At 43.4% G+C, this 22977-nt stretch overlaps 1 protein-coding gene across 2 annotated transcripts in view; it reads left to right on the forward strand.

Moving 5' to 3' along the window:
• The first annotated feature begins 15688 nt into the window (after positions 1-15688).
• The window catches only part of mei4 (meiosis-specific, MEI4 homolog (S. cerevisiae)), a 94055-nt gene continuing 86766 nt past the window's right edge, over positions 15689-22977 (forward strand). For both annotated transcript variants that reach the window (XM_042332696.1, XM_042332697.1), the window contains exons 1-2: positions 15689-15760; positions 22417-22680. In XM_042332696.1, the coding sequence (XP_042188630.1) occupies positions 15697-15760; positions 22417-22680 (328 nt within the window). In that variant the 5' untranslated portion in view covers positions 15689-15696. The remainder of the gene's footprint in view (positions 15761-22416; positions 22681-22977) is intronic.

Here is a 22977-nt window from a genome sequence, read left to right on the forward strand (position 1 = left end):
TGTCCTGTTCAGAATCTAAATGGCCCATGTGTCAAGTGACAAGTGGCTGATATTTGTATCACACACCCAAAACAGGTTGTATTTCCTTGTGATGTGCTGTGGGATCTAATGTGCAATATTTAGATGAGATGGGTTAATTGTGACTTCCCTAATGAGGTTCGCCAATTGTGAATTTCAAGTCAGCAGAGTCTGAACAAAGCCAGTGAGACGTCAGTTTTTTGCCATGAATTTCGCAAATCAGAATTTGCAATTAACACAGGAAATTATTTGTAAATTACACCCTGATTGTTTGAACTTCCATATTAACCGAATTGTTCTCATTCTTTTCTTCATCTACATTCACTTAAGGGTTAATGCAGCAAAATGTGCAATAATTTACATTAACAACAACTTGCATTCATATTTTGCCCTACACACAGGACAGAATCTCATAGTGCTGCAAACAGGTAAATTACAAGTAAGAATAACAGAGAAAGACTGGTAAAGTGAAATCCTGTGAAAGTTAACATATTGCCGTGTTTTATAGAAAAGCAAATGCTCGACCTGCAGAACTACCGTTGAACTGAAGGTGGCAAACAGACTGCATTTTCAGAAAAGCTTCACTGCCATCATTTTCATTTTGTTTTTCGAAACATTGTCGTTTTTAATCTTGTGGATCCATATTAAATGAACAGTCTTTGCTACTTAATTTGCCACTTTTACTAAGTAAAATGTTTATTATGTTTCGACATTGCTAATGACGTGAAGCATTGCTTATCGGTGGGAGATTCTGAGAATAAAGTGAAAAGGGTATGCACATGAATTATTAAACAAGGGAACAAAATTCATACAATTAACAATTATGACAGTAGACAAAACAGGGTTTAAGACTATTTAATGGCAAATACTTTATTGAACCACATGCTGAACAATTGTGTCTACCAACAAAATTAATATCCTTTCTTATTTGTCTACTAATAGAAAGCTATGTTAATGGAACACTAACAACACTTAACATTGTTTGTACGCAAAATACACAATCATTGCACTTTACAGTTTATTTGTGTGTCAGCCTGACTCAGTTGGTAGCACTCTTGCCTCTGAGTCAGAAGGTTGTATGTTCAAGTTCAATGTAGGTTCAATGTCGGGACTTTGAACTCATATAGTCTAAGGTGACACTCCCAACGCAGTGCTGTGGCTATGCTGCATGTTGGAGGTGCCATCCTTCATTGAGATATTAAACAAGCTCCCATCTGCCTAGTCAGGTGGATGTTAAAGACCCCACGTCACAATTTGAAATGAGAAAACAGTTTCTCACAGTTTGTGGGAGGGACATTGCCGGGCACAAATTGACTGCTGTGTTTGTCTACAAAACACATAGTCACTCCAACTTACGATATATCCTGTGAAGAGCTTTGGGACTTCCTCTCTTTGTGAAAGGCACTATACTTAATGTAAGAATTATGATGTGAGTATAATTTCCATTCACCTTCTGTTTATGAATGTTTAAACCTTAACAATGAGACTTATTGGTGAATTAGGAGATAACAAACCTAATTCAGTTCATAACCTCAAGAACAACTGTGCTGAGTTCATCTTAGTAGCTGAATACTAGCTCTTCTTATGTACACAGTATTGTTACTGTATATTTGCTTTATGCCAATGTAATTTTTGTCATTAATAACAAGAATTCTTGCATTTGACAACATCTATGCTGTCGTCAAAATCACTCAAAATACTTTTCAAAATGTTATTTTGAATTTAGTAACTGTGTACTTGGACCTGTCGCTAAGCACCCTGGAGGCGGATGCGGCTTCACTGCGGGCACATCTATTTACCAAGGTACCTCGCATGAGGACCTGAAAAAGCAGCTGGTGCTGAGTAAGCCTGGTATGCAGGATTGGACTTGGACCTCGAAAACATCAAGGCTGCTGGCATGTCACAAGCTGTCCCGTAAAGGTCCTCCCACCACCTTGAATGCAGATGCCCCCCAATAGCTGATGAGGAAACTCCGAGACTTGGGGCAACAGCTGCTGGAAGGCATTACCTGAAGGCCAAGTTCATGAATACGTGTCTGTAAGTCCAGCGCCTGGAACCCACCTTGACTGGCCTGCAGTGAGGCTCCTAGGTGACATACCTGTCAACAGAATGTCGGAATTGAGCCAGCCCTCTGTGGTGGTCTCAGTCGTCCGGTTCCTGAACCAGCAGGTATGCAGTATTCCAGGGACCTGAAAGGGCAGAACAGTCACTGCCGGTAGAGAGTCATCCCATTCAGTTCCTGTAAACCCTGCAAGCCAAAGCTCTAACTGGTAGGGTGATCCTAACTGGACAAGCAGCAGGAAAACTTGCTGGACAGCAATATCAAAGACAAGCTACGCAGTTTTAGCTAGTTGGACTTCAGCAGTACTCCAACACACACTCTGGGGTCCCCAAGCCGTGCCTCTTGCCAACCTGTGCCTAATACTTTCTGGAATTAGGAAAGCAGGAAGTGTCTCTTCAGGGAGAGAGTGAGCATTCCATTCCAACAATCTAACTCTGGGATTTCCATGTGTAGGTGGGATGCTTAAAATGAAAGAACTAAGACATTTATGTTCATAAACTCTTTGTGTTTTATTACTATAAGTACTTGTGTCACACATTATCCTTTCTTTGTATCAATTGCACTTTCTTCACCCCAAACAGTTAATCTACATCCCTGCCTAGGCAATAAATAGCTGCTCTTTGATCAGCTCACTTCATCCTTGTACCTTGTGCATTTTCCATCAACTAAATTCATCTGAATTGGACTAAGTTCTTCCTGGAAAATGGTTGCAAAGCATTTGATTCAATGCTCAATCCAGTTCTGAAATAGCCAAGAGGTCATGCTGACTTTTGAGCATGTAATATGCAATATCTCTACCTCTTCCAGAGGCTTGTGGTGCCTTTCTTCTCTCTCTCTCTCTCTCCCTCATAAAGGGGCAAAGGGTGGTAGCAGTGTTTCCTTGGAGCTGATAAAGCTCCAAAGTAACTTGCTTGGCAATAGAATGCCAAAATTGAGTCAACCTCTGTAGTGGACTTAGTGGTTTAGTTGGTCCACAGTACTCCAGGATGCTGTCGATGACAGATCAGCCAGCCTAACTCATCGGCAGGATTTGGACGGACAGAGGAGCAGGGATAATCGGCTCCTGCTAACCTGTAAGCCCTAATGGGTAGGGTGATCAATCATACCTGACAAGCAGTGTGATCAGAAGGCGTTCTCAATAGCAAACTATTCTGGTTAAGTTCCAGCAGTACCCCAACACACTCTAGGATCTTCAAGGTACTTTCCAATCTGCATCTAATGCTCTGTAGAATGAAATAAGCGGGATGCATCCCTCCAGGGGGAGAGTACATATTCCATTTCAGAGATGGGGAAATTTCCATGTGAAGGTGGCTTACAGATTTGGAACTCTCAGTCTGGTTTAGATACCCTTTAGTATGCTGAGGATTTCCGCAAGTGTCAGACACCTGGCTGACCAAAACAAGTAGCAAGGAGCAAGGGTTGATGTTGAATAAGAATGTCATAATCTTTCACTGATCCTCGAAGTCTACTGAGATCAATGCATGTATGGAGCTGATCTGGAACTTGTTGATCTGCTAAACTTGTAAATAATAAGAGAGAATGACATGTGATGAAAAACAAAACTGCAATAGTCACATGAAAATGATATTGCTGTTGAGCGTCACATTGTTTTAATGTTGATACAGGAATTAGCTTCCTGACTACGTGATAAATGAAGGCAATGGTGGTTGCAATTTCTTCTCCTTAGTTTAAAATAGTTTCCCTTAATTTTGTTAAATAAAGAGACAAGCAATAACAGTTCAGTTTTTTCCATTGCAGTGTCCCCCTAACACTGTACACAGATCTCCTCAGGTACTGCATTCACTGGTCTGGTGGAGAACTGATAAAACTCATCACAAACTGTGTTTGGATAGCCAAAGAGTTGGACAGCCTAGGGACCTCCAGATTATGAAGCAAATTCTCTTAATGCTATGCCAGCAGGACACATTTTAAATTACTTTTCTTGCAGTTCTGCATATCATATGATGCCTTATAACATACAGAGATAGTGTCCTCAACAACTATATGCCCAGATAAAATTGGTCATTCACACCATGGCTGTTTGTGTAAGTGCAACTGTTGTTGTGTGTTTGCCTCTGCCCCACATGTGTGAATCTCCCTCCATTCTCTGAAACTCTATCCCAGACTTCCTTCGACTCACCTCTTCCCTTGCTTCCTTTATGGTCCACCTCAAGACTTTTCAATTATACCTCAATTTGGGGCATCTTTCTCCCCCTTTCCTCTTCATCTCATCCCCTCAGCCCCTCCCTCAGTTCAGGTGGACACTCAGGGAGTCCTCCCAATTTGAAAGGTGCTATATAAATGTAAATTTGTATTTGTACCTACATTTTCACAGATAGAAAAATAAATCACCACATTGACAGAGTAAAATTCACTTGGGTCAAGATTTGTTCTTTTATATAGCATTTCCTTGCTCCCAATGTGAAAGGTGCTATACAAATGTAATTTTGTATTTCAGAGAGTCAAAATTTGTCAAATCTTAAATACAATCTTTATTTTGAAGCTGTTTTTTTGTAAAATCTTTCATGAACTATAGAAAAAGTTAAAACACATTCAAACATTCAACAATTTTTCTGGAGTTCTGGAGGGATAAAATCAGATGGGGCAAAGGCCTTTCTTCATCCAAACTAATCTTGTGATCTTGTCACTTCATTCTCCAATTATTTATCTCCCATCCTCCCTTTCTTTCTCACTCTTGCTGTTCTACCCTTCCTGATAACTCATTCCAGACGTGGATTATAATATAATACAGCCCGAAAAGATTGAGAAAATTAAGAAAATAACTAAGACTTGAAACTCATAATCCAGGTTGATATTCTAGTGTATTTCTGGGAAGAGTATTATCTTGACAGAGATACCATATTTCAGATGCCATGATTCCATATGTTTCAGGCAGATGTTAAAAATCCTATGAAATTATTCGGAAAGTGAAGGGAGATTTTCCTGGTGTCCTTGCCAATAACTCTCCATATATCTCATGGATGTTTATGGGGCCTTGTAGAAATTGTTGCTGCAAATACCTGCTGCATTTACCAACAAGATAAAAATCACTACACCTCACACTGGTGAAGAGATGATAAAACACCATAATAATGCAAGTACAGTATTTTTATTCTATCACCTGTCTATCCCCTGGAATGCATTTGAAACAAAAATGAAAGGGTACAGTTCTCTGTCTAATTCAGTCAGTAGCTACCATCTCTAAATAAATCAGAGTATTCTGATCTAAAAAGAACTTTGATATTCTGTTTTGTTAATTTTTTATTCTAACTCAGGCTAAAAATGTAAAAGATCCTCTGAACACTTGTTTTGTGTAATGTTGAGATATAAAAACTGAAACTGAACCAAAGTATGCTTCTCCATTTATATTATTTAAGTGGTTGAGGCTCAATTGATAGAAAACTAATTCATACTGTATATGCAAATATGACCAAAACAGAATGGTTGAATTCTAATCATGTCCCAGGACTACAGTTCTAGCTGCTCATTAGAAATGTTGACATATAAATTGATTGCATCCAGCAAATAATTGCAATTGAGATACATTTTGGAAACTCTACATGGGAACAACCAAATATTTATTTTGAAACAAAAATAGAAGTTACTGGGAACACTCAGCAGGTCAGGCAGCACCTATGGCAAAAGGAAAGTGAGTCAACGGTTCAGGTCCACAACCCTTCATCAGAACTGGGGCATGTTGAGAGGGAGAGTCTTTTAAGGGCTAACAGAGAGGGGGGAGGCAGGGCAAGGAAGACAAAGGAGAAAATGGGGTAGAGGACAAGGGATGATGAGTTAAGAAGGTGTTAATGATGCAAAACAAAGGGGGGGAATAGAGGTGTTAATACTGTAGAACAAGACACTTAATGAGGAGATGTGGCTATGGGGCCAAATAATTTTTTTTCAGTTTCTTAAGCTGACATGAGTGCCATTTTAAATCGGTGTTACACAACAACCATAGTCAATCTGCTTTCCTAGTGAATCATTACTTCTTCAGCTTGTATACAAGAGAGGATCAGATGAAGAAAACCATTTGTTCTATTTGTTCTCATCCTTCCAAAATACCCACCCTATCCTACTCCCAACCACAGTAAACATGTGTTGATGTTTGATCTATTAATTTCCATAATATTTAGTATGTTGACTGCTGCTCTTGACACATCTCCCTCCAAAAAATGCAAAAAAAAACCAATAGTTTCCAGAGACTATGGCGTCACATTGAATGAATTATCAAACAAAGACATCCGTGTCACATTGCCGTGTCTTGAAATATTCTTGAGAAGCCTGTATAATCTGGATTATATATGATAAATTACAATCTCAATTATTTGGCATCAAACTCTACCCTGTAACATTTTAAGTATCTCACACAATGCAGAAAAGATTTGCATTTATTCGTCTGCTTAATGTACCTTAACCGTCTTTGTCTAGGTATCTGGATCTGACAGTGATTTTATCCATATCAGTAAAACATTGGGAAATCTATTTCCTGGGTTTGGCAGTCAGGTGTCAGCATAACTCTTAGTTTATGGTCTATTCCCCAAAGATTAATAGACCATTAACTTTAGGTGCAATTCAAGTATAAAGTGTTGGAACAAAACACAAAATACTGCAGATGCTGGAAATCTGAAACAAAAACAGAGAGAGCTGGGAACACTCAGCAGGTCAGGGAGCATCTATGGAGAAAGGAAAGTGAGTGAATGTTTCGGGTCCACGACCCTTCATCAGAACGGAGTTCTGAACTCACTTTTGTTTCTCCATAGATGCTGCCTGACCTGCTGAGTTTTCTCAGCTCTCTGTGATTTTGTTTTATAAAGTGTCAGAAGCTAGTTAAGTCAAAAGAAATTCATCATTACACTTCACTCCTGTGCAAAAAGTTTTTAAAAAGTAAGCTTTTTAGCAGGCTCTTTGGAAGAAATGCAAATTAATCCTCATTGGATTTTGAGCCTCTGTTAAACCACAAAATACAACTTCATTTGCAGTTCTGTTGACATTTCTTTCAGAATTGGAAATGCTGTTTATTATATGCCTTCAGGTGAGTGAATTCAGAGGTGCCAAATCATAGAACCAAGCCCAAACATTTCTAATGACCTTAGCCTTAAGACCAATTTTTTGTGCAGAATTTTGGAAAACTCTTAAATTCATTATCAATTTGGTATAGGTACAATTTTTAAGAAATGTCTTACAAATTAAGATTGATTTTTTGCAAAATGCTGCACAATCTTAACTTTAAAGACAGTGGTCAGTCTTAAAGCTAAGACCATTATATTTCAGCCCTTAGGTGTTGACATGTAAAAGTTTAGAATTTGAACAGTTATTGTGATGGATTTTGAAATCCAGTAATTCCATTCAACTTGTTGAACTCGGTCAATACAATTTAATTCCTGTCAAATTGAGGACTCAGAATTCAATCTTCTGCTGTCCAAAAGCATGTGGCTGTACTAAATAAAAAAGTGCTTATTTTGAAAAGGAACAGATTTTAGAGCCAGTGGAGTCGGGCAAGGGTGGGAGTGATGGGGTCACGGAGCTGCAGAGTTTTGAATGATCTGCAGCTTGTGAAGGGAAGAGTTGGGAAGGCCGATGAGGAGGGAGTTTCCGTAATTGAGCCTTGATGCATGGATAAGGGTTTCGGCAGCCTGAGGGGTGAGGCAGTGGCGGAGTCTGGCAATGTTGCGGAGGTGGTGGTAGGCAGTGCCGGTCATGGCGTGGATGTGGGGGAGAAAGGACAGTTCAGGGTCAAACAAGACACCCAGGTTCCTGACTGGCTTCGTGAGGTTGAGTGTGCAGCCGTGGATGCTGATGCTGCCAGCTCCCGAACATACTTTAATGAAAGTCAGAAGTTCAAAACTGCCTGCTGACATTCTAAATGATTTTAGAATTGTTTCTTAAATTACTGTAGAGTTTCTTGATTGTGTCTGCATGCATTTGATTTGCTTCTTTTCTCCGAAAGCTTGCGTGGTGTCAGTGTTATAGATATCGTGTCATAAGTTAATTGACCAATCTTTTTCTGCCTGTCATCACTGTCTGTCCCTCTTCTCTCGCACACTGCACAGTTTGTGTGTCTGAACTCACTGTAGTTTTCCTGAATATTTCTTAGATAAAAGGGTAAATGAACATCAAACATGGGCCTGATCAAAACAAAGAACAAATGTAATTTTGTATCAAAATATTTGTAATTGTAGAATTGGATTCCATTTTTGTCATTCAGTTGTGTAAAATAGACAATATATAGAAAACATCAAGAAAATCACAACACCACAAAGTTTCCCGCCCACATACTGACCCGGACCAAACTCTGTACCCCCATCTCACCAGTTCTGGCCAGGCTCCACTGGCTCGCCATCACCGAACAGATTGACTTCAAGATCCTCACACTCGTGTTAATATCCCTTCACTCTCTGGCATCTCCCTACCTCTCCGACCGTATCACTCCCCAATCCACCACCCGGTGCCTCCACTCGACTGGCACCGGCCTCCTGCTCGTCCCTCACACCCTCTGACCCACCGTCGGAGGTCGCACTTTCAGCCACTACACCCAAAACTCTGGAACACTCTCCCTCAATCCCTCCACCTTGCCCCTTCTCTCCCCTTTTCAAGTCCCGGCTGAAAACCTTCCTTTTCGACTGTGCTCACCGCCACCTCCGATCCCACCATTCCGGCTCAGAGTCAAGTTCCGCCATTGTAAAGAGCTCTGAGACGCTACCCTGCATGGAGGATACTATATAAGTGCAAATTGTTGTTGTTGTTTAAATGAAGAAGGCTCTTCGATCCATTTGATATGATTCTTCCAGAATATCTACGCTTGCGACTTTACATCACAACATAAAGCTTTTTTTTTTACAAATGAATACAGTGTTCTTACCCACACAGATGAATTCCTTCACATCTCCCTATCTATCTAATCACCTCTTAACCTCTGCTCATCTTCTCTGCTCCGCTAATCCAAATTTGTTGCATGTTCCCACCCTACCATCAGTGGCTGAGATTTCCTATTTTAACTTATGCAATTCCCTCACTTTCCCTCTCCAACTATATGTCTTCAAGTTCTGCCTTAATACCTACCTCTACGAATTGCTGAAGGTCATCTATCCCTTCACCCTACTCAGCTTCCATCCCTGCCACCGTAAAGCAGTCGATGATGTTATTCTACATGATGGGGGCTATATAAATAAAAGTTGTTATTGCTGTTTCCTGAACATATAAAATGCAGAAAAGACATAGAAATGTAATTGTTTACTACTGTGTGCAGAAATTTGATGATAATAATAATCCTTGCATTTGATATAGAGTCTTATCATGTTGTGGAGATGTTTCAAAGCTTTTCACAGGATATACTGTAAAGTAGTTTGACTGTATTTTGTGGGCAAAACGTGGCAGCCAATTGCACATAGCAGATGATCTGGGATCAGTGCAGGTGTGAATGTCAATTTAGATGGAGCTAACACTACACACTGGGCTCTCATTTGTGAGATTCTCAAGAGGTTTTGTAATTAAGCTACAGACTATCCAGAACTCTGCAGTCTGTGCTTTTTTCCGCACTAAGCTCCGAAGGCCTGTCACCCTCATCCTCGCTTCACTCCACTGGCCCCAGAGAACTGAGTTCAAGATTCTTGTCATCCCTTCTAAATCCCACCACGGTCTTACCCCACCCTACCTCTGTGACCTTCTTGAACCCTACCAACTCACCTGGTGTCTATTTGGCAGGCATTGGCCTGCTTCTTGTCCTCTGCCAGTGCTTTTAGCTACTCTGCCCCCTGTCCGACATCGAGTCCTGGACGAGAGACAACTTTCTTCAGCTCAACGTGCGAAAAACCGAGGCCCTCCTGATTGGCTCACGTCAGCGCCTCCGCACCTCAGGCGCTGACACCATCAGCATCCAAGGCTGCACTCTCCACCTCTCAAAGCCAGTCAGGAACCTCGGTGTTCTGTTCGACCCTGAGCTGTCCTTTCTCCCTCACATCCGCATCACAACTGGCACCGCCTTCCATCACCTCCGGAACATCGCCAGACTACGGCACTACCTCACCCCTCACGCTGCTGAAACTCTGGTCCACGCCTTTGTCACCTCAAGGCTGGACTATGGGAACTCTCTCCTCGCTGGCCTTCCCGCCACCTCCCTCCACAAGCTGCAGGTCATTCAGAACTCTGCAGCTCGTGTACTGTCCCACACCAGGCTTCGCGACCACATCACTCCCACCCTCGCTCGCCTCCACTGGCTCCCCATCCCCCAGAGGATTGATTTCAAGATCCTCATCCTCACCTACAAGGCCATTCACGGCCTTGCTCCCTCCTACCTCTCCAACCTACTATCCCCCTACCTACCTGCCCGTACCCTCCGTTCCTCTGGCTCCGGTCTGCTCCACGTCCCCCGCCCCAACCGCCCTATCATCGGTGGTCGGGCCTTCAGCCTCTCAGCCCCCAGGCTCTGGAACTCCATCCCCCAGTGCCTTCGCCGCCTCCTCCCTTTCCTCCTTCAAGGCCGGTCTCAAAACCTTTCTCTTTGACCGAGCCTTCAGCTCCCCTCTCGACTCTCTTCCCCCTCCTCGCTCCCTCCCTTCCCTCCCCTCACCCTGACCATTTCCCCCCTCCTCGCTCCCTCCCTTCCCTCCCCTCACCCTGACCATTTCCCCCTCCTCGCTCCCTCCCTTCCCTCCCCTCACCCTGACCATTTCCCCCCTGCTCGGGTCATGACCCAACTGTGCAGCGCCTTGGGACGTCCTCCTGACGTGAAAGGCGCTTTATAAATGGAATCTTGTTGTTGTTGTTGTTGTTGTTCTCTCTGGAATTCCCTATTGATTTGCTCCCTCCCTCCCCCTTTTGAAGCCCACCTCTTTTAACCATCCTGTTGGTCATCATTCCCTTCCTCACCCTGTTTTGCTCTCAACCCCTAGATCAGGTGCTTAGCCAGCAGTATCAAGCCCTTTGGTATCTCCTCCTGACAATGAAAGGTGCTATTTAAATTTAAATTGTCTTTAATTAATGAATCCCACAGGTAACTGGGTGGGCCTCAGACTCGTCCCCCTGGAACTTCCTTTTGATACGTTTCACGAAGGTTTGTAGAGGATATGATGAGCAACTTTCACCTGCTTATGCAATTCACTTTGCAGTATATCCTGCGAAGTGCGTGGAGTCCTGTAGCTCAGTGGTGAGAGCACTCGCTTTGCAAGCGAGAGACTTGAGTTCAATTCCAGGCAGAGGGCGAAACCTTGGGCAAGTTTCCTTACTCCACACAGAGCCTAATAATAATCCCTCCAAAACCAAAAACAATAATAAATTGGTCATTTTCAATCTATGACTTTGTGGGGCATTGCTGTGCGCAATTGGCTGCCGGGTTCGCCCACAAATATAGTCAATTCACTTTACAGTGTGTTCTGCGAAGCGCTTTGGGACGTCCTCCTGACGTGAAAAGCGCTATATCAAATGCAAGAATTATTATTATTATTATTATTATTGAGACGTCTCGAAGACGTGATATGGCACTATATCAAATGCAAGGATTATTATTATTATTATTATTGAGATGTCTCGATGACATGATATGGCACTATATCAAATGCAAGGATTATTATTATTATTATTATTATTATTTAAATGTTGCTGATCTGTGTCCACAGCCTCCTAGACAATCTAGAAAATCCACTGCTCAGTGAACCACTTATTTCTTCTTTGTTATTGGAGCTCTGATATCTGCCAATGCAGCTATTATTCAGTGTATCATGTGGAGCAAGTATGTAATTTCTTGTTTGTTTAGATGCTTAAATATAATTTCCTCAGTCATGTAAGTTAAAATACTTCTCATGAGAATTTACAGCAATTCCACTTGGGTGTGAATGTACTTATTGTTTCCAAAGTGCTTTAATGAGCATCATTCCCCTAATAGTTCTAAGTGTTTTTGTTTATGCAAGAACATTTGGGAAATGACAACATGATAAAGCTAAAGACAGTACACTAATTACATCATTATAATGATTGCTTATTATTGTTGGGATAGAGAGATTCCCCTATAATCATTTAGAATAGAACAAGATTTTATATCCATTCTTTTATATATATTTAATTAATTGTATTAACATAGGTCAAAATGGGCGCCAAATTAGGTTTCTTACTAACGGAATGTGGCACAGGCTGGAACCACGATACCCGTTATCTCTCCTCTCTCCAGATGCACATTCCTAAGTGTTATTGTAACCTTGGGTACCAGTTAGAACTGGAAGGAAAAAGGTCTGCAAAACATCATGTGCCAGGCCTGGGAAGATAAGGAGTAGACTTCCCAATTAAGAAGGATAAACTGCTCAAAGAAGGTCCCAAGGCCAGTCCTGAATAATATCATATAGACAAGACAATAGAAACATATAAGAAGAATTCCTCACATGGCAACGATTAACTTAAACACATTTTAAATTTAAATTAAAATATTTAACAGTTAAAAGCAGATTTTGTTCATTGCCTCTGACCTCTCATCTGAAGCTACGGTCCTACTATATGTTCACCTAAATGGGTGGATTATTTTTCCGGGGATAATAATTCCTTCAAAATAAATTAAAATAATTTGGTCACTCCATTCACGACTGTTTGTGGGTCACTGCTGTACGCAATTGGCTGCCTTGTTTTGCCCACAAAATATACAGTCAATTCATTTTACAGTATATTCTGTGAAGCGCTTTGAGACGTCTTGAAGACGTGATAAGGAACTATATCAAATCATACGATTTACAGTGAATCCTATGAAACGCCTCAAGATGTTGTTCTGAAATTAAAAACACTATATCAAATGCAAGGATTATTATTTGTAACTTCAGTTTGTCAAACGTATTTAGATATTCTGAGACTGCATTAAATATTGAAGATTCAGAAAATTTGTGCTTAGACCATGAAATGTTTCCACCATCTGTTTCTTCTGATATCAGGCACCTAAGCCTAAGAAGTACTGTCTTTATCTTCAAACAAAAGAATATTCAGTCTACCTTTGCTAAGTGAATATCAAATTCTGACAGTGATGGCAACATACAAACCATTGATTTACATGAGATGCAACAAAATATACTTAATTTGTTTGCTGAACAGTGAACTGGAAACACATCTGTCATCACCTTGTTAAACTATACTTTTATTCAGAGTCTTAACAGTGGAAATTGTGGTTTAATTTAATAATCGATGAATGTGCATTCAATCGAAATTCTGCTTTAATTTTATTTCCTGAGTCTAAATGTCCAGCATTTAGCGTTCTAACTCAATACACATGTTCCACTTTCACTGTTCTGACAACATTTCCTACAGACAATCAGATGCCTTGATCATAGGCATAACAAAAGTTGGACTGTCCTTCTCTTCAGAGGCATTACATATTTCTCAGGAATAATAATAATCCCTGCATTTGATACAGGACCTTATCATGTCGTTGAGATATCCCAAATTGCTTCACAGAATATACTGTAAAATGGATTGACTGTATAATAATAATAATCCTTGCATTTGATATAGCGCTTTTCACGTCTTCTGGACGTCCCAAAGCACTTCACAGAATATACTGTAAAGTGAATTGACTGTATATTTGTGGGCGAACGCGGCAGCCAATTGCGCACAGCAATGTCCCACAAACAGTTGTAGATTGAAAATGATCAATTTATTATTGTTTTGGGTTTTGGAGGGATTATTATTAGGCTCTGTGTGGAGTAAGGAAACTTGCCCAAGGTTTCGCCCTGACCTGCCGGGGATTGAACTCAGGTCTCTCACTTGCAAAGCGAGTGCTCTAACCACTGAGCTACAGGACTCCAGTTTGTGGATGAAACATGGGAGCCAATTGCTCACAGCAGTGCCCCACAAACAGTTGTGGATTTTTGGGGGAGGAATTATTATCACCGGAAAGCGACCACCAATCAATTAACAACCAGATTCCTACTTACTGCTAGATAAATAGTCATGTGGAACAAGGAAACTTGTCCAACGTTTCGCGTTGCTGGGAATTTGTGGAGTCCTGTAGCTCAGTGGTTAGAGCACTCGCTTTGCAAGTGAGAGACCTGAGTTCAATTCCAGGCAGAGGGCGAAACCTTGGGCAAGTTTCCTTACTCCACACAGAGCCTAATAATAATCCCTCCAAAACCAAAAACAATAATAAATTGGTCATTTTCAATCCACGACTGTTTGTGGGACATTGCTGTGCGCAATTGGCTGCCGCGTTCGCCCACAAATATACAGTCAATTCACTTTACAGTGTGTTCTGTGAAGCGCTTTGGGACGTCCTCCCGACGTGAAAAGCGCTATATCAAATGCAAGGATTATTATTATTATTATTATTAAACCCAGGTCCTCTTGCTTGCGAGGCGAGTGCTCTGACCACTGAGCTACAGAGATCCCAATACAGATGAAAAATATCCATGTTTTTATTTTGTAGCACTCCTCAGAATGTTTCTGATGGACTGAGAATCATATCAATGATTAGGCAATAACTGCAATTATTGCTACATTGCCCACTGGAGCAGAGTTTCCTTCCAGCGGAGCCCGGGAGCAACAGCCAGGAGTGACCCCACAGACAGGAGTTACCCTGGAGACACAGGGCTGCCCTCCAGTCAGGAGTCATCTGGGAGTCAGTGGTTGTGTGGGAGTTAATGTTGCCCTGGGGGGGCGGGGGGCGGGGCTGGGGGCGGGGCGGTGCTGGGGGGCGGTGTGGTGCTGGGGGGGGGGGCGGGGCGGTGCTGGGGGGGGGGGGCGGGGCGGTGCTGGGGGGGGGGGGCGGGGCGTTGCTGGGGGGGCGGGGGGCGGGGCGGTGCTGGGGGGGGGGGCGGGGCGGTGCTGGGGGCGGGGCTGGGGGCGGGGCGGGGCTGGGGGCGGGGTTGGGGGCGGGGCGATGCTGGGGGCGGGGTTGGGGGCGGGGCGATGCTGGGGGCGGGGTTGGGGGCGGGGCGGTGCTGGGGGCGGGGCTGGGGGCGGGGCGGGGCTGGGGGCGGTGCTGGGGGCGGGGCGGTGCTGGGGGCGGGGCGGTGCTGGGGGCGGGGCGGTGCTGGGGGCTGTGCTTGGGCGGGGCGGTGCTGGGGGGGGCGGTGCTGGGGGCGGGGCGGTGCTGGGGGCGGGGCGGTGCTGGGGGCGGGGGCGGGGCGGTGCTGGGGGCGGGGCGGTGCTGGGGGCGGGGGGCGGGGCGGTGCTGGGGGCGGGGCTGTGCTGGGGGCTGTGCTGGGGGCGGGGCGGGGCTGGGGGCGGGCGGTGCTGGGGGCGGGGCGGTGCTGGGGGCGGGGCTGTGCTGGGGGCTGTGCTGGGGGCGGGGCGGTGCTGGGGGCGGGGCGGTGCTGGGGGCGGTGCGGGGCTGTGCTGGGGGCGGGGCTGGGGGGGGCTGGGGCGGCTGGGGCGGGGCGGGGCTGGGGGCGGGGCTGGGGCGGGGCTGGGGGGGGCTGGGGGCGGGGCGGGGCTGGGGGCGGGGCTAGGGGCGGGGCTGGGGCGGGCTGGGGCGGGGCTGGGGGCGGGGCTGGGGCGGGGCGGGGCTGGGGGCGGGGCTAGGGGCGGGGCTGGGGGGGGCTGGGGCGGGGCTGGGGCGGGGCTGGGGCTGGGCGGGGCTGGGGGCGGGGCTAGGGGCGGGGCTGGGGGCGGGGCGGGGCTGGGGGCGGGGCGGGGCTCGGGAGTGGCAGGTGATGGAGGAGCCGGCGGGGCCCTCAGACGGGGCGGGGAGACGAGAGGCCGCTGCGCCCCGACAGAGTGAGTGTCAGTCAGTCAGTCAGCGGCCGCTCGGTGTGAGGAGCTGAGCCCGAGCCGCCGCCAGGGCGAGGGTCCGGGCCAGGGTCTGGATGAGGGGGAGGAGGCTGAGGGGGAGGAGGCTGGGGGGGGGGGGGAGGAGGGGGGGGGGAGGCTGGGGGGGGGGGAGGGGGGGAGGAGGCTGGGGTGGGGGAGGAGGGGGGGTGGGGGAAGGAGGAGGGGGGGGGAGGACGGTCTGGATGGAGGGAGGAGCCTCTGGATGGAGGGACCGAGGTCTGGATGGGTATAGGAGGCTCAGGATGGAGGGTTGAAGGAGGCACTGGATGGGATGGATGATGCTCTGGATGAGGGGGGCGGGGCGGGGGAGGCTCAGGATGGAGGGTTGAAGGAGGTGCTGGATGGAGGGAGGAGGCTCTAGACGGAGGTTCTGAGAAGGCTGTTTGGGGGTGTGTAAGCGGCTCTGGAGGAGGCTCTGGATGAGGGGGAGAAGGCTCTGGATGGGTGGAGGTGGCACTAGATGGGGTGGAGGAGGCTCTGGATGGGGGTAAGAGGCTCTGGATGGAGGGGCGGAGACTCTGGATGAGGGAGAGGAGGCTCTGGATGGGGAGGGAGGAGACCTGTAGCTCAGTGGTTAGAGCACTCGCTTTGCAAGTGAGAGACCTGAATTCAATTCCAGGCAGAGGGCGAAACCTTGGGCAAGTTTCCTTACTCCACACAGAGCCTAATAATAATCCCTCCAAAACCAAAAACAATAATAAATTGGTCATTTTCAATCTACGACTGTTTGTGGGACATTGCTGTGCGCAATTGGCTGCCGCGTTCGCCCACAAATATACAGTCAATTCACTTTACAGTGTGTTCTGTGAAGCGCTTTGGGACGTCTTCCCGACATGAAAAGCGCTATATCAAATGCAAGGATTATTATTATTAGGAGGGGAGGAGGCTCTGGATGAAGGGGAGGAGGCTCTGGATGGAGGGGAGGAGGCTCTAGATGGAGGGGAGGAGGCTCTGGATGGGTTGGAGGCTCTGGATGGGGGGAGGACATTCTGGATGGAGGGAGGAGGCTCTAGATGGGGGGAAGGAGGCTCTGGATGGAGGGAGAAGGCTCTGGATGGGGGCTGAAAGTGGCTTTGGAGGAGGCTCTGGATGGATGGTTGAAGGAGGCTCTGGATGGGGGGTTAGGAGCCTCTGGATGGGAGGGTGAAGGATGCTCTGGATGGGGGGTGGGGGGGGAGGAGTAGGCTCTAGATGGGGGGGAGGAGGCTCTGGAAGGGAGGCGTGAGGAGGCTCTGGATTGTGGGTGGAAGAGTCTTTGGATGTGGGGAGCCAAGCTAAACCAAGCCAAGCCTTACTCCCTCTGCTCTGGGGGCTGAGTTTGCTGTTTCTACAATAAATCACATTTGTAAAACACCTTTCATGTCGGGAGGATGTCCCAAGGCCCTGGATAGTCAAGAATTTGGACCCAGGCTGGAGATTATCAAACGCCATATACACTACATCAACTGCTTTCATCAATCTCTTTGTTATTTTTAAATGCAACGATTATTATTATCATTACTAAATTACTAATGGATCTCTTGAACGGATGCTAGAAAAGGTGTCAGGTGTCTAGTTCAGTTAGTAGCCGCTGAGTCAGAAGGTTAGGCGTTCAAGGCCCACATCTTGAGTTTGAGCTCATAGTGTAGAGTGACGATGTAGTGGTTGGGGAGTGTTGCATTGTCAGAGATACCATCTTATGGATGAGACATTAAACTGAGTGTCTGTTTGTCTGTTCAGATGGATATTAAGATCCCATGGCACCATTCGAAAAGAGAAGGGAATTTCTCCCAGTGTCCTGGCCAACAATCCTGCAAAGTGGTCATTCATTTTGTGGCTGTTTGTGGGGGGACATTGCTGTGTGCAATTTTGTTGCTTCGTTCACCGACACAGATGACACACCGACACTCTACATTGGAGTGCTTTAAGATGTTTCATTAACGTGATGCATCAAATGCAATGATTAGTTGAGCTCTCAGTAGCTGGTTAAGAACTTATTTGGTTGTAATTTTGTCTGTATTGCTCGTGGTACATGTCTAAATGGCCCAGCAAGATAGCAAGAAAATGTCCTGGTGAGGTTAGATTAGCCTGGCTCACCTGGTAACACTCTTGTCCCTGAGTCAGAAGGTTGTGTTTTCAAGCCCCAGGTCTGTACTTTGAACTCGCAAGCCTAGGTTATCACTCTAATGCAGTGCTGGGACAGCCCTGCATTGTTGGCGATGCTGTCTTTCAGATGAGATGTTAAACTGAAGTCCCATCTGACTGTTCAAGTGGACATTAAAGATTCAGGGTATTATTCGAAAATAGAAGGAACTTTCTCCAGGTGCCCAGGCTGACAATCTGCCAAATAAAATTAGTCACTGCTTTATGACCGTTTGTGGGACATTGTTATATGCAAATTGGCTGCCATGTTTGCATACAAATGCACTGCACTTTGCAGTAAACTCTGAAGCACTTTGAGATGTCCTCCCAAAGTAAAAGGCGTAATATCAAATGTAATGATTATAATAAGATTGTTATAAATTCTTGTGATTATTTTAAATAAATCAGCGTAGAATGCGAAGGTTTGTGGAGGATGTGATGAGCAAGTTTCACCTGCTTATGTAAATGTTCAATTTAGATGAATATATATTTAAATAAAATTTATTTTGATTTCTTTAGTTACTGAAAAACAAAAAGGACGGCTAGAAAATTATTTCATTTAAAGGTATCATATGAAACAGTCATACTATATCTCATTCAGAATAAAAAACATGATCACTAGTTTCCCATTTGCTTTCTCTTCTGATGCCTTGCCATTTGACGGGCCAATCTAAAAAGACATATAAAACCTTATCAGAAAACCAATGGAACTACCATTTAAAAAAAATCTGGAGCTGTTTACATAAGCTCTCCATTATAGAATCATCTTACAGAAGTTCATTTTTGACAATGTATTATCCCAAATGCACAATCCTTTAGTTTAATGGACTGACCCAGGTTCAAAACTACTTCAACGTGTTGCAATTCTCTCTGAATGTTCTTAGTTCTGAAATTAAATTAGTCTTAGAAAAGGTGTTAGTTGGAAGAGAGTTTCTCCCGGTATCATGCCCAACAATCCCTCAGATAATTCATTTCATGGCTATTTGTGGGACATTGCTGTGTGCAAATTGCCTGCAGTGTTTGTCTGCACCTTTACATTAGAGTACATTCTGGGAGGTAGTTTGAGACGTTTCAATTGAAATAGTACTTCATTAAATGCAAGGATTATTACTTTATATTCTCTAATTTCTACACAAATTTGATACTTGGCAGGTAAATATTAGGATGGACTATTTCCATGAGCTATCAAAATGCTGCACTCAGTCAAAACTCAGCATCGTTAATATTGTACAAACTCCTATGCTGAGCAACATTTCGCCGATCTCCCTTGCTCAGAGACCATCTCCATAATAATAATAATAATCCTTCTTTGTGAAGTGCTCCAAAACAGTATCCTACATGGAGCATGCTATATAAATGCTAGTTGTTGCAGTATATATATCCTGTTTTCTTTGAACCGTTGTAGAATGTAAGTTGTATTATCAAACAAGACATCTGTAATACTTGGTTAGGATTCAGCTTTTAATAAGAAAATAGGATGAGTGATAAAATCAATGAAATGATGGGCTTGTATTGGAGAATGGATCAGAAGGTTTTCCTTTGAAATGCTATGGGTATTTTTCTGGGAAGTGTATTTGCAATGAATCTGTCAGGCAGAAAGTGACGTGATGAATGACTTCATTTGTGAGGCTGAATTGTTTCATGTTGAATTATTTATCATATCACAGTAGTATCTTCGTTTGCGTTTACTTGAGTTGGAGCACAGAAATATTTTTAACAAGATCAGTTTCCTACAAACTCCTATACCCCATTTTAATTATATAGGACAATTTGTTGCTTTTTTCTTGAAAATATTCAGAAATTTGTATGTAGTAAAAACATTATATACAGTGCTAAAATTTAGGGATTTGGAATTATATAGACATTGCAGTCCTTTTAGCTAGTAACAAGTTTTAAAAAACAAATAAAATGTTGTACAATAGCAACTCATATAACCTTGAATTGCATTTTTTAAAAAGCTTTCACAATTTTTCGCTAAAAGCTTTCTAATTCCCTCGTAAATTTGCTGACAGTCTGCCTCCATTGCCTTCCTCAGTAGTTTCTTCGATATGTTCATCACTCTCTGTGCCAAATCATTAATCTGTTCATCTTCTCTCATTAGAGCATTTGTCCATGTTGTCTTGCTTGATTTTTTTGATCACATTAACAACAACAACAACAACAAGATTCCATTTATAAAGCGCCTTTCACGTCAGGAGGACGTCACATTAAAGGTTCAGTTTATCTGTGCTCCTTTAAGATTTTGATTATTCAATTTTCACTTGGTTTTCTCATTGGGAATGTTCACATACTGAACCTAAATTATAGTTAAAATGAAACTTGAATGAGATTCCCATAGTTTTTAAGTGAAATTGCTTAGAAGGTTAGTTCAAAGTGAAATTAATTTTATGAAATGTCACATTATAGTACAAATAAAATTTGAGAAATCTGTATATGGATCATTGGTCAGGATAATCCTTGCACTAGGCATAGCAACTATAATGTCAAAACATTTTAAATTGGTTCACAGATAATTCTTATGTAGTGCAGTGACTTTGTGGGCAAACACAGCAGCCAATTTGCGCACAGCATAGATCCATGAGTGAATATAACCAATTTGTTTGGAGGAATGTTAGTCAGGAAACCAAAAGGAACTTCCTTCTCTTGTTGAGTAGTGTCTTGGGATCTATTACTGTCATCTGAACAGGTCCTTGGTTTAGCTTTTCATCGAAGGACTTCACCTCGGACATTGCAACACTCCCAGCACTATACACGAAAATCAGCCGTGAGCTCAAAGTCCCAACATGAAGCTTCAACCTACAACCTTCTAAACAACTAGCCAAGATGATACACACTGAGCCAAGTACAGGGCAGGCATTCTTCTTATTAGACTCCTGCTAACACTGCAAAGAAAAATCCCATGGGTCCTAGCTGGACAAGCGATGAAAGTTTGCATGGCAGTGCTCAATGGCAGTATAAGTGGTTAAAAGTGGTGAAATTGCAGCAGGATCCCAACCCACACTCTGGAGTCCCGAAGCCTTGGCTCTCACAAATCTATGCCTGATACTTTCTGAAATAAGATAATCAAAATACATCACCCAAGGGAGGGAGAATATTCATAAGTTGAGTACTCCTCTAATATGCACTCCATTTTAGACGGAAAATTTCCATGCCTTGGTAGCATGCATTCATGGAACTCAGTCTGGTTTGGATATTCTTAAATGTGGGGATGGGTTTTCATGTATGTCAGACACCCAGCTGACCCCCCAAAATACAAATAATTCAGTAAGAGGAGCAGAAAAGTCCTCTGAATGTTCTAAATACATTGGAGCTTCACAGAGCATATAAAGCATTGTTAGTACAAACTTAGAAGTAATGGCTTTTGCATCTCACAAACCTGGGTACTGAACCACTGGATGTAAGTTACTTGGAGTTTCAGATGTTTGAGACTTTTAAACAAGATTAATCTCCAGTTTACTAGTTGAATTGAAAACTGGTGAAGTAACGTGATAAATTGAAAACAAATTGTCTGGATTTAAGTGGCACCGTTCATGTAAAATAGCAACTTCTGAGCAAGATATTAAGGAGGTTAATGTATTTGGAGCCAGACACACAACGATGCTGATTCTCAGATATTCATAACCAGTAAACTGGTTGATGTGTTATTTAAACAAGAAAATTATTGAATTTTGGTCAAATCCTTAATTGAGATATTTATCATTTGTCAAGAGCATATATTAATTATTGTGCTTATACACGGGTTACAAATTAATCTGGTAAAAATAAACTAAAATAAAGAGAGGAAAGAACAATGATTATTAGTGCATTGTATTTCTTTAGGGATTGGTTCCAGTGGAGCCAGTGAGGACAACTTGTTTGATTGTATTATTGATTGTTTAACTACACAACAGTTAAACTTTGAACAGGTCCATTCTTAAAGGAGGAAGAAAGTAAACGGTATACTTTCCATTTTGTTTTTCAAAATTGCTAACTATCCATTCATCATAACAACATGCCGGCAATTTTAAAAGCAGGAAGATGAATATTGTAAGTCTTTGAGACTAAAATATGCCAAATATATAGCCCACCTACTTTGTTTCCATTTTGGGTGTCAGTTCTTAGTGCTTAGAGACACACTGCCTTGGATTTTCATGATGCACTCGCATGTAAACTGTTCCTTATTTTGCTATTTAAATTAAAGGAGTTTGAAACATGCTGATATTCCACAAAACCGAGAACAACGCTGTAGCAACAAAAACCTTTCATGGTAACATTGCATTGTTATAAAAGTAAGCAATGTCTGTTGACATCATTCATGAGCAGTAGAATCCGCAATAACATTAATAAACATCCTATTAATATCATTGCTGATATTTGGTAAAGCATTATACTGTAGCTGAGTTTATAATCCATATTTATATGTGGGAGAATGGATAACATGGTAGATTACATGTGTTTCTGCTCTCTTGTTTACTGTGACCTTAAATATTTTTATTCTGTAGTAATGTCAGGAGGACAGCCGAACTGGGATGTACTGACATGGTACCTGAAAATATCAAAATTAGCCCTGGCCCTAGCTGTAATTGGCAGAAGACCTCCAGGGAAGAGCAGCAGAGAGCATGCAGAGCACTTGGCCAGAAACTTGTGTCACAAGGAGGTGAATTGGAAACGAAAAGCAGAGGCTTGGAAAGCTGAAGTGTTACACCTCCGCCAGGAATTGTTGCTGAGCCGAATGCGCTCCATGCCTGGGTTACCCAGTGGTATTGGTAAGCATGTCAAGTGTCTATAATGTAATACTTATGTATTCATTTTCTTCTATTGTAATGATGCTGGCCAGGCTAGTCTCCATTTCAGTGTGAATGTGTACTCTTTTAATAAGAGATTTGTGTTGTAAGTTTGGGCTGTTTTAATCTTTGCTCATATTTGCTTTGCAGCTTTTCTAAAGTACACATTCTATGGCCCTTTAAATATATACAGAAAAAAATGATAGCAATGCTTGAATCCCAAGTTGTCTCACATATGGTGTTAACAGAGAAACTTATATAAGCTGTAAACCATTCAAA

This window comes from Callorhinchus milii, unplaced genomic scaffold (assembly GCF_018977255.1).
Source record: "Callorhinchus milii isolate IMCB2004 unplaced genomic scaffold, IMCB_Cmil_1.0 Scaffold3, whole genome shotgun sequence".
Lineage (NCBI taxonomy): Eukaryota > Metazoa > Chordata > Chondrichthyes > Chimaeriformes > Callorhinchidae > Callorhinchus > Callorhinchus milii.